The sequence below is a fragment of the Callithrix jacchus genome, chromosome 13 (assembly GCF_049354715.1).
Source record: "Callithrix jacchus isolate 240 chromosome 13, calJac240_pri, whole genome shotgun sequence".
Lineage (NCBI taxonomy): Eukaryota > Metazoa > Chordata > Mammalia > Primates > Cebidae > Callithrix > Callithrix jacchus.
The window spans coordinates 76361992-76376025 of record NC_133514.1 but is presented as its reverse complement, the minus strand read 5'-3'; the positions used below and the strand labels follow the sequence as shown (position 1 = coordinate 76376025).

General features: G+C 31.9%; 1 protein-coding gene across 13 annotated transcripts in view; it reads left to right on the top strand.

The window, feature by feature from the left end:
• Positions 1–14034, top strand: part of CCDC178 (coiled-coil domain containing 178) — a 482007-nt gene that overhangs the window by 156280 nt on the left and 311693 nt on the right. For all 13 annotated transcript variants that reach the window (XM_078347961.1, XM_078347960.1, XM_054244101.2 and 10 more), the window contains 2 exons: positions 6104–6199; positions 6346–6482. In XM_078347961.1, the coding sequence (XP_078204087.1) occupies positions 6104–6199; positions 6346–6482 (233 nt within the window). The remainder of the gene's footprint in view (positions 1–6103; positions 6200–6345; positions 6483–14034) is intronic.

Below are 14034 nucleotides of genomic sequence, written 5' to 3'. Positions count from 1 at the left end.
GTTTTCACAGGTACACTCTATCAGAATAAGAAAATTTCCCTTTATTGTTAGTTCACTGAATTTTTTTAATTACAAAAGAGTATAGAATTATGTCAAGTGATTTTTCTACATTCGTTGAAATAATGAAATTGCTTTGGTCTTTTATTATATTAATATGGTGTTTATTACATTTACTGATTTTACATGTTAAACCAACCTTGCATTTCTAGATAAATCTCACTTGATCATGGTGTATAATCCTTTCCATATGTTGCTGGATCCAGCAACTATTTTGTTAAGGATTTTTGTGTCTATAGTCACAAAAGATATCAGTCTGTACTTTTTATTTCTTGTGATGTCTTCTCAGGATTTGCTATCACAGTGAGACTGCCTCATAGAATAAGTAAGTGGGTAAGTGTATATTTATTTTCAATTTTTTTGGAAGATTTTGTAAAAGACTTAAGTTGATTCAGCTTTTAAAATCTAGTAAAATTCACCAAGAAAGCAATTTGGTCCTGGTTTATCTTTATGAGAAGTTTTTTGATTATTAATTCAGTCTATTCGCTTGTTACAGACTTATTCAAATTTTCTGTTTCTTCTTGAATAAATTTTCATAGGTGGTGTCTTTTTAGGAATTTATTCATTTCATGTTGTTCATCTAATTTGTTGGCATAACATGTTTTAGAATATTCTGTAATCACTTTTTGAAGGTTCATAGCAATATTCCTTCTTTAATATCCGATTTTAGTAACTTGAATCTTCTATATTTTTTCTTGGTCAGTGTATGCAGTATTTTATCAATTTTCTTGACATTTCCAAAGAACAAACTTTTGGTTTTGTTTATTCTCTCAATTTTTTGTGTGTATTATAATTCATATTTTTCCCACTGTAGGTTTTTTTTTAAATTAATTTTTATTCTTTTGTTTGCTTGAGGTTTAGTTTTTTCTTTTTTTCTTTTTCTGTTTCTCTTAGGTGTAAAGTTAGGTTACTGACATATAAACTACTTTAATATAGGCATTTAGAGCTAGGCATTTCCTTTAAAGCAGTGCTCTAAGTTCACCCAACAAGTTCCAATATGTTGTACATTCATTCTCATTCATGTCAAAATCTTTTCTAATCATTATTGAGATTTCTTCTTATACCTGTTGGTTATCAAGAAACATATTGTTTAATGTCCATATGTTTTGAATTTCAAAATTTTCTTTTGCTATTGATTTATAATTTCATTCCAATGTGACTGGAAAGCACTTTGCATGACTTCAGTCTTTTCAAATTTAATGTGAGTTGTTTTATACTATAACATATGATCTCTCCTGGAGAATGTTCCATGTACATTTGAGAAGAATATGTATTCTGCTATTGGATGAAGTTCTCTGTAGATGTTTATTAGGTCTTTTGCTGTTTAATGTTATTGAAGTCTTCGATTTCCTTGTTGATCTTCTGTATAGTGGTCCTATTCATTATTGAAAGTGTATACAAAGTCTATTTTTTGTTAAATTTTTTATTTCTCTCTTTAGTTCTGTCAGTTTTTGTTTCATGTATTTTGAAGCTTTGTTGTTAGGTAGACTGATATTTGTGATTGTTATGTCTTGATTGACACTTCTATTATTATAAAATGTCTTTTGTTTGTCTTAGCAATTTTTATTCTAAAGTCTATTTAGTCTGATATTTATCTAACCTCTTCAGCTCTAACATAGTTACTGTTTGCATGGAATTTCTTTTTCCAGTATTTTACTTTCAACACATTTGTGTCTTTGATCTCAAATCATTGTCTTATGAACAATATATGCTAAGACCATTTCTTTCAAATTCATTCTGTCAATCTCTATACTTTAATTAAAGGATTTAATTGATTTTCATTTAATATAATTACTGATAAGGTAGGAATTGTATTTGCCATTCTGCTACTTATTTTCTCTGTGTCTTATGTCTTTGTATTTCTCTATTCCTTCATTATTGCCTTCTTTTATTTACCACTTTAATTACTTTGTAATTGATTTTTGAATTATTTTCCTAGCAATTGTTCTGAGAGTGGAATTCACAATTTGATTTACAGAACATTATTTTGGATTAATATTAACAATTTCAATAGTATACAATTTTTTTCTCCTCTATAGCTTTCTTTCCTTTTTCATTTGTTGTTCTTGGTATTGTATAAATTATATCTTTATACATTGTGTGATTGTCAACAGAGATTTACAATTATGGCTTTATGCAATTGTCTTTTAAATTAGGTAAGAAAAAAGGGTTACAAAATAATACATTTATACTTTTTAAATATTTACCTATATAGTTATTATTACTAGTTGTCTTTATTCCTCCATGTGGATTCAAGTTACTGTCTATCATTCTTTTCTCTCAATCTGAAGGATTTCCTTTAGTGTTTCTTCTAGAGCAGGTTTATCTCAATATTTGATTATCTGAGAATGTCCTAATATCTCTATTGTTTAAGTTATGGTTTTGCTCGATATAGGATTCTTGGTACTTTTCTTTTCTTTCTGTATTCTGTGTGTGCTTGTATATACCTTCTGGTTCCCATTGTTTTGATGGAGAAATTATCTGTTAATCATATTGAAGATCCTTTGCATGTGAAGTGTCACTTCCGTCTTGCTGCTTCCAGGATTCTCTGTCTTTGACCTTTGACAGTTTGATTGTGATGTATCTCAAGTATATATCTTTGAGTTTTTACAACTGAGATTTCTTGAGCTTCCTCAATGTGTAAATTAATGATTTTAAACAAATTTTGGAAGTTTTTTCAGTAATTTTGAATATACTTTCTATCTCTTGGCTCTCTTTTCTTCTTTGGCTACTTTAACTTTTGTATGTATATTGGTATATTTCATGGTATGTCACGCAACTGTGAAGCTCTGTTCACTTCACATTGTTTTTTCTTTCTATTCTTTAGTGTAGATAATCTCAGTTGACTAATCTTCAGGTTTGCTGATTCTTTCTTCTGCCTACTCAAATCTGCTGTTGAGCCCAGATAGCAAAAAATTTTATTTCAGTTATTGTACTTTTCAACTGTAGAATTTCTAATTGAGTTTTTAAAATAATTTTTATCAGTTTCTATTTGCTAAAACATTATTTTAATTCTTTGCTTTAGTTCTTTAGATCCTTGAACATATTTAAAATAGCTGAATGGGTTAATAAATAAAATGTCTAGTTTCCCTCTGACACTATTTCTATTGATTGCTTTTTTATTCTGTATAGTCTATACTTACTTAATTCTTTGAATGTCTCATTTTTAGTTGTTGTTGAAAACTGGACATTTTAAATATAATGCATTTATACTGAACATTATATTTTCACTTCTCCTCGGGATTTGTTTTTATTGTTGTTTGCTGAGGTAGTAACTTCGATTTTGTTGTTTTTTGTTTAATGAACTTTCTAATGTCATTTGGTGAAGTCTGCTTTCTTTGTCACGTGCAGCCCTGAAGTCTTTTCAGCTTAGGGTCTGTTAATCGTTGGATAATAATCCTTAAAATCTGAAAACAATTTCTTTCTGTCTTTGCAGAAATGTTCTGTGTGCTTCTTTAGGTTCACCTTCAATAAGCAACCAGGCACTTAACAACTCTGCCTTAGTATTGTTTTGTTGTTGTTGGTGTTTCTTGCTTTTCAAAGAGCCTCAAGATCAGCAGGCAAGGAGAGGTTAAATGGCTTCTCAGGTATTTCCAGAACATGTGAATACCCTGGACTTTCACACATACCTGGATATTTGCAGCCTTCTACATTCTCAGGAATATGTTGGAGCTTTGCAAAACTACTATGGATATAATTTCATCAACTTCCCCTTTTTAGTTTATTAGTTAGTCTGCTGTTCCAGTTTTTAGCCACTGTCTCAGGTGGCCACAAAGTTAATCAATTGCCTGTAATTTTTTTGGACAACCATGTTCTGGGGAAAAAACTTTTCTGGGTTAGAGTGTTTGTGCTGGTGAACTCTGTATCAAATCAAATGCAGACATCCTTGCAAATGGAAGTTTCCATAAAAACCACCAGACAGGTCAAATAAAGACAATATTTTGAGAATGAGGCTTTGAAAGCGTTCTAGCCTGATTCTGCTCTCTTTGGTGGCTGCCAGACGGCTGTTTTTCACCATAAATTATTATTTGAGGCTTCTGTGGAGCTGAAGAGAAGGACTAGAAGGTGAAACAACACAAAGTACACTCTGCTTACTAAGACTAGAGTATTTTTATTAAATCAGTGCTCCCTAGATCGTTGCAAGCCTTTGGCTAATTTTGAGTGCTGACAGGCTGATTTGACATTTTTTGGCCAGTTTGTTTTAATTGCATTTATACGGGAGGGAGTTTTCAGAGACTCCTGCTTCACTGTTTTCATTGATGTCTCTGCAAAGACATAATCTAGGAATGCTGGCTTTTTATTTTACATTTTTTTTCATGGTCTTTTTCATTCAATTTTTGTTTATGGTGTTTTTTGCCACATACTATTATAAAATGTGCTGCCAAAACCCATCAACAGATCTCTTGGTTTACTCGACAAGGTTACACTCTCCTTTAGCCCAAGATTATTCAAATGAAATCTTATTGATTACTCTAATTTGAACTGTTCTGTGTTTGCGTTTAGACTTTTATTCATCTCAAACTTTACTTTTGTTATATATGAGTTAGATGTGAGATATAGAGACTATTTTGAATTTTTTTAAACAGAGATTTCACATTATTCCAATTCCATTAATTAAATAACTTCTTTCTCACTGAATTCAGATATCATTTTTTATTTTTTTTTTAATTTTTTATTGGATTATAGGTTTTGGGGTACATGAGCAGAGCATGCAAGACAGTTGCGTAGGTACACACATGGCAGTGTGCTTTGCTTTTCTTCTCCCCTTCACCCACATTTGGCATTTCTCCCCAGGCTATCCCTCCCCACCTCCCCCTCCCACTGGCCCTCCCCTTTTCCGCCCAATAGACCCCAGTGTTTAGTACTCCCCTTTCTGTGTCCATGTGTTCTCATTTTTCATCACCCACCTATGAGTGAGAATATGCGGTGTTTCATTTTCTGTTCTTGTGTCAGTTTGCTGAGGATGATGTTCTCCAGATTCATCCATGTCCCTACAAACGACACGAACTCATCATTTCTGATTGCTGCATAATATTCCATGGTGTATAATATTCATTAGAATTTATTTCTGGCCTCTAATTTTTCCTTCTCATCTTTATTATGATTAGGAAAATAAATGTTACTTTAGTATAGTGGTATTATAGGATGTTTTAGTATCTGGTGGCAAGTTTCCAATATTTTGTTTTTCAGTACCTTTTAGCTAGTTTCAGATACCTTTCTTCCTCATGAACTTCATTTAATGCAGTTAAAAAAGAATACTCCATTTTGCTATATTTTTACACTAATGTTGGGAGAACACATATTATATTCATTAAACTTTTTTGTAACAAATCATCCTTTTCATGTGAAACTTGATTTAGGGTTTTTAATAATAGTTTTTGTTTACTTTATATAGGTCCTCTTCTTTTTGTCAAATTTGTTCCCAAATAATTTATATTTTTGACAAAACTTTTAAAGCATTTATTTCATATTTTAAAAACAGATTATTACTTTTATAGGTAAAAGCTATTCATTTCTTAATTCTTATATCTAGCCATTTTACCAAAATTATTTATGATTGTTTTAAACAGAATAATTCTATTTTTTCTAGGTATTTAATCATGTTGTCTGAAGTTGAGGATATATTAACTATTTATTTTCATATTATAATAGCAATATTTGATTTTATTATTTGTGTTTACCTAGTCTTTCCCAAAGCATGATTAATAATGGTGGTAAAAGACAATATGGTCTTATTCTTGAGTCTAATGAGGATACAATCAGTATTTTATAATTTGTTTTGGTATATGTTATTGTTTATATTATATAAATTATGAAAACTAAATAGTGAGTGAATTTATTAAACGACTGTGCAAAGTGTTGGTATATTTATGTTATTTTCTTTTTTAACTTGTTGATATGATGAATTATTCAGAATTTTCTAATATTTTTCAATTTTTGTGTAACTGAAACACATTCTACTTTATCATGCTTAATCTATTTTTTACCTAATAGAAGGATGAAAAGCTACACAATTCACTTATATTCTGTATTTCTGTTTTCTTAGCTGGAAGATTTGAGAAGAGTTCATGATCAACTCACCTGGAAGAAAAAAAGTCATGAAAATCAGTATCTGGAATCAGTTAGTGGTTTTTATGCTGCAGTAAGTTGACTTTTTCCTATTTCCTACTTAGAACGTTATTCTCTATTTCCAAATATTGACTCATGTATCTAAAAATGATTTCATTATTATGCCGTCTTCATTTTGATAATTATACATGTATGAATGATTCTTTTCTTTTCTTAAAGAAAAAAACATGGGATATTGAGCTTTCTGATATTGCAAAAGATTATTCAGATATTTCCTTCGCATGTACGCAACTGATGGAAGAAAATCAAAAACTTGAGATTGATATTAACACAATGACAGAAAAAATCAATGAAAGGTAAATTTAAAAATACTTTTTTTCTTATACAATATAATCCAATATGTTAAATATAATCAATCTCTCCAGTTTGTGTCCCTTGAGTGATACGGTGGTGTTTTGATTCTTATTAACTTAAAATTTCAGTTCTATTCAAAATGTTGCCTTTAATCACACTGGATTCCCTTTGAAAAGTCCAAATAATTTCAAAAAGTTATAAGAAGCTTTACACACCCTAACTTCACCCGTTTTTAAAAATATATATATTCTCTTATACTCAAAAATACTTTAGACTTGAAATACAGTAGCCCTCACCTTAACCATGGGAGATATGTTCCAAGACCCATAGTGAATTCCTGAAACAACAGATAGTACCACTTATAGCCCTATAAGTACTACAGTGTTTCAATCTGATAACTGAGCTGGCTACCAAGTGACTGACAGGTAGCATACACAGCATTGATATGCTAGATAAAGGGATTATTCATATCTGGGGCAGGAAAGCATGAGATTTCATCATACTTAGAACAGTACACAATTTAAAACTTATGAATTGTTTATATCTGCAATTTGCCATTTTTAACCTTTTCAGACCCCAGTTGACTACAGGTAACTAAAACTGCAGGAATCAAAACTGCAGCAGATATGGAGGAGTCTTATCAAGCTCATGATCTCCTTAAGTTCACTCTGAATTTTTCCCGCAACTACTATACTAGTATTTTTGGTTTGGAAATCTATGAGTTTTCTTGACTCCTCTTTCTATTGCAACCCTCATATTTAATGTATGAACAAAAACTAATCCACATACTAAATGTATTTTCAGTCTATTCTCTTCATTACTCCACCAACAATCTAGTACAAGCTATCAACATGTCTGACATGAATTCACAATGACTAGCAGAACTGATCTACATGCAATCACTTTCTAATCCATTATCTACATTTTGATAGGAGTGTTGTTATTTATCTTAACATGAGTATGATCAATTCCTCTCTATATCTGCACTAATTTTAACAAGGGTGAAGGGACAAAAGTTCCCTTGAATAGGCATATCTGCTTCTACACTCTCATATTCTTCCCAGTTCACCCTTATTACTTGGTTCAAATACAGTAGTATTACTTCCATTTCTTACACTTGTCGCTCTTTTTCTAGCCCATACATGGTATTTTTATGCTACTTTCTTTTCTTAGGATGTTTTTAACACTTCCTTCTACCTAGTTGCCACTTATCCTTAAGGTTACAGCTGAGGAGTTAGTTCTGGTAAGCTTTCACTGTCTTTTCTATGAAATTCAGTTCCTCTATTATATGTATATGTGGTACACATGGCTCTCTTTCTCACACATCTTCTCATATTCATAATTTTCATATATGAATATTTGATTTATTTCTGTCTTCCTCAAAAGTGGAAAGATCCATGAGGTCAGACCATGACTACTTTTCTTCACTATTGAATCCTCATCATATAGCAAAGGGTCTGACACATGCTATGCTATCAGGAAAAAGGTGACAATGATACTTGATGATTGTACTGGAAGTTTGACAAAGTTTCTTAAGATTCTTTTACCTTTGGAAATGATGGAATGGAGCAGTTTGTAATACTTACTTGTATGTTAAACGTACAAGAATAACACAAAACTGTAGTTGCTAATATTACTACATTTTATTATTTTATTTTATAAAGAAAAAGAACCCGAGGAGCAAAAGCAAACAAACATCTGAAGAGTGGGTGAGCTAATAAGGACACCCATCTGGAGGAAAGGAAGTGTGTGTGAGTTAGCACTTAGATTATTCTGCAGTAACATGTAACCCCCAAATCTTAGTGGCTCAAAATAAAAAAGGTTGATTTCTCACTGACATTGTAATTTAGCTGGTAATAGAGGGAAATGTACATTAGTGAGATCACTCAATGGCTCTTATAGCTTCCACAGGAAGGTGATGCATGTTAATACCACTCACATTCTTTTGAACAAAGCAAGTCACATGACAAGGTCTGATGTCAGTGGGATGACAAGTCTAATTCTCTCAAGAATAGATATAGTGAATAATAGGGAACACTAGCAAGTCTATCACAAGCTGTGGGAATACAGCTCTATTTATGGGGGAGGATTTCCATGGTGCATAACTTACCCAGAAAACATCTTGAGACATTACTTAATTATTTAATTATCTTCCAATTTTTACCAGAAGTTAAAAATTAAATGGATAATTTCTAACAGTGGATTACATGTTACTGAACAGAGAATTAATAAATGATCAGTAAAATAAAGTGAAAGAGGGATTAAGAGATTTGCCAGCAAGAGTCGGGTCTACCATATATCTAAGTCATGTTCCTAAAGAAGAGAAGATAAAATACAGGACAAAGAGATAATTGCCAATTCATATATTAAAACAGTTTTTATATTCTTGTTTCTAGCTGGTAACTATATATATATGTATCACATGTATATATGTATGCAAGTAATTATATCTATTTCGATTATTTGCACATTTAAACTGGCACATCTACATATATGTGGCAAATATAATTGCATTACCAATGTATACAAGTGTAATTTTTCATTTCCTAAAGTTTTATTTGTTTTTCTTCCAAATTTGCTAGGTCATTTTATGATTTTTTGTTTGACACAGATATTTAAAGCTTATCTTTTATCTCTTAAACAGTGTGAATAATTATAATCTATACCTAATAATTTAAATATCTGAGTTTTTGTAATTTTTTTCTGCTTCTTATTCATCCAGCTTATGCTTCAGTGCCTTTTTCACTTGTATTCTTGGTTATTTTTTTAAAACCATGTGTAGTCCATTCACTTCTGAACACTATTTGCAGAAAATCTTTGAGTCCTAGGATAAAGTTGGGTTAATCATTGCAACCTTACATTTATAAGAAGGTTCTGTTTTTCAATTTGTGTCCTTGGATATGCTCTAGACTATGATTTTGTTTCCTAAGTTATATTTAACAAAGCTTCATTTAACCAAAAGTTCCAGTGCCTTAAGAGCAATAATGTCTTCTCTATTTAGCACTCTGAATGTAACATGCTTGTTGTAAGAAATTTGGAAAATACAGAAAGTGAAAAAGGAGATTGAGACCCTAACATTGTTTCAATTCATAGAAATATAGCTATGAATACATTGCTAATTTTTTTCCTTCTTACTGAATAATTAATTGTGAGTTTTGATGTTATTCCCTACATGATATAATAGATCTTTTTTTACCATATAAAACAACTGTTAAATAAAACATTTATGTATTAGAACATGGAATTCCAAACAATATTCAAAACTATGATTTATGTAATAATTGCTTTTATTTAGATTGCTCTCATTTTCACTATTTGTTGTGAATATTATGACAGTGGATTATTTTGTTTAGAAATCTTTATCAGTATATTGGATTTTAAAATTTAAAATAGTTTTATGGAATTTGATTCAGTATAATACTTTTAAAACTCCCATTTCACCTCTACATCTACTTTCCAGAAAGACAATCCCATTCAGAAGGCTGTGCAGTACATGAGCCTGTTTTCTCACACACCTGTGAATGAAGATAGTTTTCATTCATCATAGTGGAATATGATAATGTTGTTTTGAACCCCATTTATTTGATTAGTAGTGAGGTCGAATATTTGCACATCCTCTATTGAATTCTACTTTTCCTAAATAGTTCTTATATGTTTCCAAGGAAGAAATGAGGAAGTCAGAGTTCTACCGAGCAAAAAGAGCTTTCCTAAAGCCCCACAGCTGGAATTCAAAATATGACTTTCTGTATTCAGGTTCAGAATATTAACCTCCTCTCGTTTTTTGCAGTTTAATCTGACTTAAATTTAACCAACACTTAGTAAATGTTCAAATACACTCAATATATCAGTCCGATAATAACAATTACAAATAGTAGATCTAATGTTAAAATTGCTGTTATTAATATTTTGGGGCACAGATAAGATGGTGGTGGGTTCACAGAATGACACTTTTGGTGTGGCTAGAACTTAGAGCAAGTACATGATCTGACCTATTTGCTTGTGTCTGTGTGTGTGTGTGCATGTGTGTGTCTGCGTCTGTGCATGCAGTACGTGTTTTTATGTGGCAGGCCGTCAGGAGAAAACACTGAGGCTAAGGAAATACCATAATGAATCATTTTAAGGTGTTTGGATTCAGCTAAAGACTGTAGATGTCCACTAAAGAAGTCATATGATCAGACTTTCCTTTTAAAGATGTCATTTTAGTGGTATTTGGATGAGTTAAGGTTTGAAAAGCTAGTTTGATAACGGTACCAGACATTAAATGAAAAATGTGTAGATGAACAGAAGGAAGGTTGGAGGGTGAGTGCTGCTGTGTTTGATTGGGATTGTGTATGGTGCAATACAAGTTTAAGCATCTGGAAATCACTTTGATTTGTGAGTCTGAAATTGTGGAAACATGATCTAGGACAGATGTTAGATATAAAATGCAAAGTATTTTAAATTGTCAGGCAAGTATTTTCGTGTTTTTTTCTTCATCTCTTTCTTAAAATTTTGAATTTTTGTAGATAGAACTTGTTTGGAAAAATTATAACACTTGGCAATATTATCAGTAAAACATAAAGATTCTCCAATATCTGATAGGGCAGAATCAAGAATTATAGTTAATGGCCCCATCTACTAACCCATAGTTTGGTTTTTCATGAAATCCTGAATATCTACTTAGAAAATATAAGGGAAAACCTCATTCATTAGAAAATTAAACCCAAAATGCAATTAAGAAGACATACATAGGAAGTAGGAAGTTTCTGTGGAGAGAGTACCAAATGTGATTAACATGTACTTTAAAAATGAATAAATAGAGGGGTGTGTCAAAAATTTGAATATGACCCAATTCGGAGCAACTGTCAAATTCTTTTTTTTTTTTTTTTTTTTTTTTTGAGACGGAGTTTCGCTCTTGTTACCCAGGCTGGAGTGCAATGGCGCAATCTCGGCTCACTGCAACCTCCGCCTCCTGGGCTCAGGCAATTCTCCTGCCTCAGCCTCCGGAGTAGCTGGGATTACAGGCACGCACCACCATGCCCAGCTAATTTTTTGTATTTTTAGTAGAGACGGGGTTTCACCATGTTGACCTGGATGGTCTCAATCTCTTGACCTTGTGATCCACCCATCTCGGCCTCCCAAAGTGCTGGGATTACAGGCGTGAGCCACCGCGCCCGGCCCTCTTATTTTTTTTTTTAATTTTTTATTGCATTTTAGGTTTTGGGGTACATGTGCAGAACATGCAAGACAGTTGCATAGGTACACACATGGCAGTGTGTTTTGCTTCCTTTCTCCCCTTTGGCATTTCTCCCAAGGCTATCCCTCCCCAGTTCTCCCCCTTTTCCCCCCAATAGACCCCAGTGTTTAGTACTCCCCTCCCTGTGTCCATGTGTTCTCATTTTGGAAAATGTGGCACATATACACCATGGAATATTATGCAGCAATCAGAAATGATGAGTTCGTGTCATTTGTAGGGACATGGATGAATCTGGAGAACATCATTCTCAGCAAACTGACACAAGAACAGAAAATGAAATACCGCAATTGTCAAATTCTAACCAAATAAATTAAAAGTCTTATTGCAATTGTAACTAAACTTCTAATGTAATTTTATTTTATAATAAAATAGCCAAGATAATTATAAAGTGACTATTTGTGGGGACAAACAGCTCTGTGGTATATGTAAATGTGAAAAAGATTATGTAACTCTTAAACTCTGTAGTGCTGTTCAAGGTAGAGATAGCTAGGAAACTGAAATATTGTTAGATACCAACAGCAGTCAATTAGGAATAAAATTTAAAAGATATCTCTTACAGTATAATTTTGAAAAATCAAATTCACGAAATGAATCTAGCAAGGTGGTGTCTGATAATATTACTGGAAGACTACATAACATTTTTGAAGCAAATTAAAGAAGATGTCAGTCAACAGAGAGGGCAGTACCTTGGCCATGAATTGCAACACTCACTATTATCAAGGTGTTCATGCAATCCCAAGAAAATTCTTAGCAAATTTTGTGTTTATATGCATGTGTGTTTATGTGTAAACACTGATATTAAAATCTTTATGCAAAATTAAGGATAAATATTTAACAATGTTGGAGAAGTAGGCTTCAGACATTATAATACCATTTTTAAAAATTCACAATAGAGCTCCATATGTAAAATGACTAGTTACTGGTACTACAGTAGAAAGATGGACCAGTGGAAATGAGTAGAAAGTCCAGAATCAGACCTATTCACTATGTTTTTGACAAGTGTGCCACTGTAGTGCAGCAAACAACAAAGAATGAATGGCCTTATGAAAAAAAATGTCTTACCCCTACCTATCTATCAAACAATAGTCTATTTTTTTTTTTGGAACATAGTTGTAAATGTGAAAGTTAAAACAATACAAAATTCTAAGAAAACATAGAAAAATATCAATTAATATGAGTCAAGTAAAGTTTTCTTAAACAGAAAAATAATACCAGCATAGAGAAAAAAACTGATTAATAAACATTCCATTAAGCCAGAGATAAGGTTAAACCACAGACTGATAAAATATACTTGTAATAGCTATACCTGAGAAGATAAATTGATAAACCAAAAAATTGGTGAAGAAAAATTAGTAAATAATAAAATTATATATATAGAAAATGTGATAAATATAAAATAACAAAATTAAAAATTAAAGAAAAAGCAAATCATAAAATAACAATCTGCAGAATTGAACAGTCACTTCACAAAAGAGGATAAACAAATGTACAATAATCATGAAAGAGAAGAATGAATAGGTAAGATATATTCATAAAAAGTAATACTCTGCAGCAGTGAGAATGAACACATTTTAGCTATACACAACAATGCGAATGAATCTTAGAAACATAATATTGAGTGAAAGAAGACAAAATGGCTGTGTATACTGTGTGGTCTTGTTCAGAAACAGACAAAATGGTAATAGGAGTCAGGATTGCAGTTCCTGTTGGGTGTCAGTGACTGAGAGAGCATACACCTGAGATTCTACTGGCCATGTGCAATTTATATATATATATAAATTAATAATTATAATATATATATATAAATATGTTCTGAATGAGGATGGTACTGGTGTATTCACATTAAAAATGGATTGAGCTATACTTTTTGATTTGTAGTCTTCTGTATAAACATTCTACTTCAATAAAATGTTACTTTTAAAACAAACATTAAATTACATAAATTGTTAATTCAGTTCATCTAAAATGTGTTCAATCACTTATTAATCATTTACTGAATTCATAATGTACCCAGACATTATGGTAGGTTCTAAAGTTGTAAAATATATGTGGAAAACTTTCTGCCTTCAATAAGCCCCCAAGAAAATACATAATTATTATAGAAGTTATGCTTTTTCAGTTTGATATGGTTGGCTGTGTGTCCCCACTCAGATCTCATCTTGAATCTCCACATGTTGGGAGAGGGGCTGGTGGGAGGTGATTGAATCATGGGGCAGACTTACCCCTGTTGTTCTTATGATAGTGAGTGAATTCTCAGGAGATCTGATTCTTTGAAAGTGTGTGGCATTTCCTCCTTTACTCTCGCTCTGTCCTGTTCA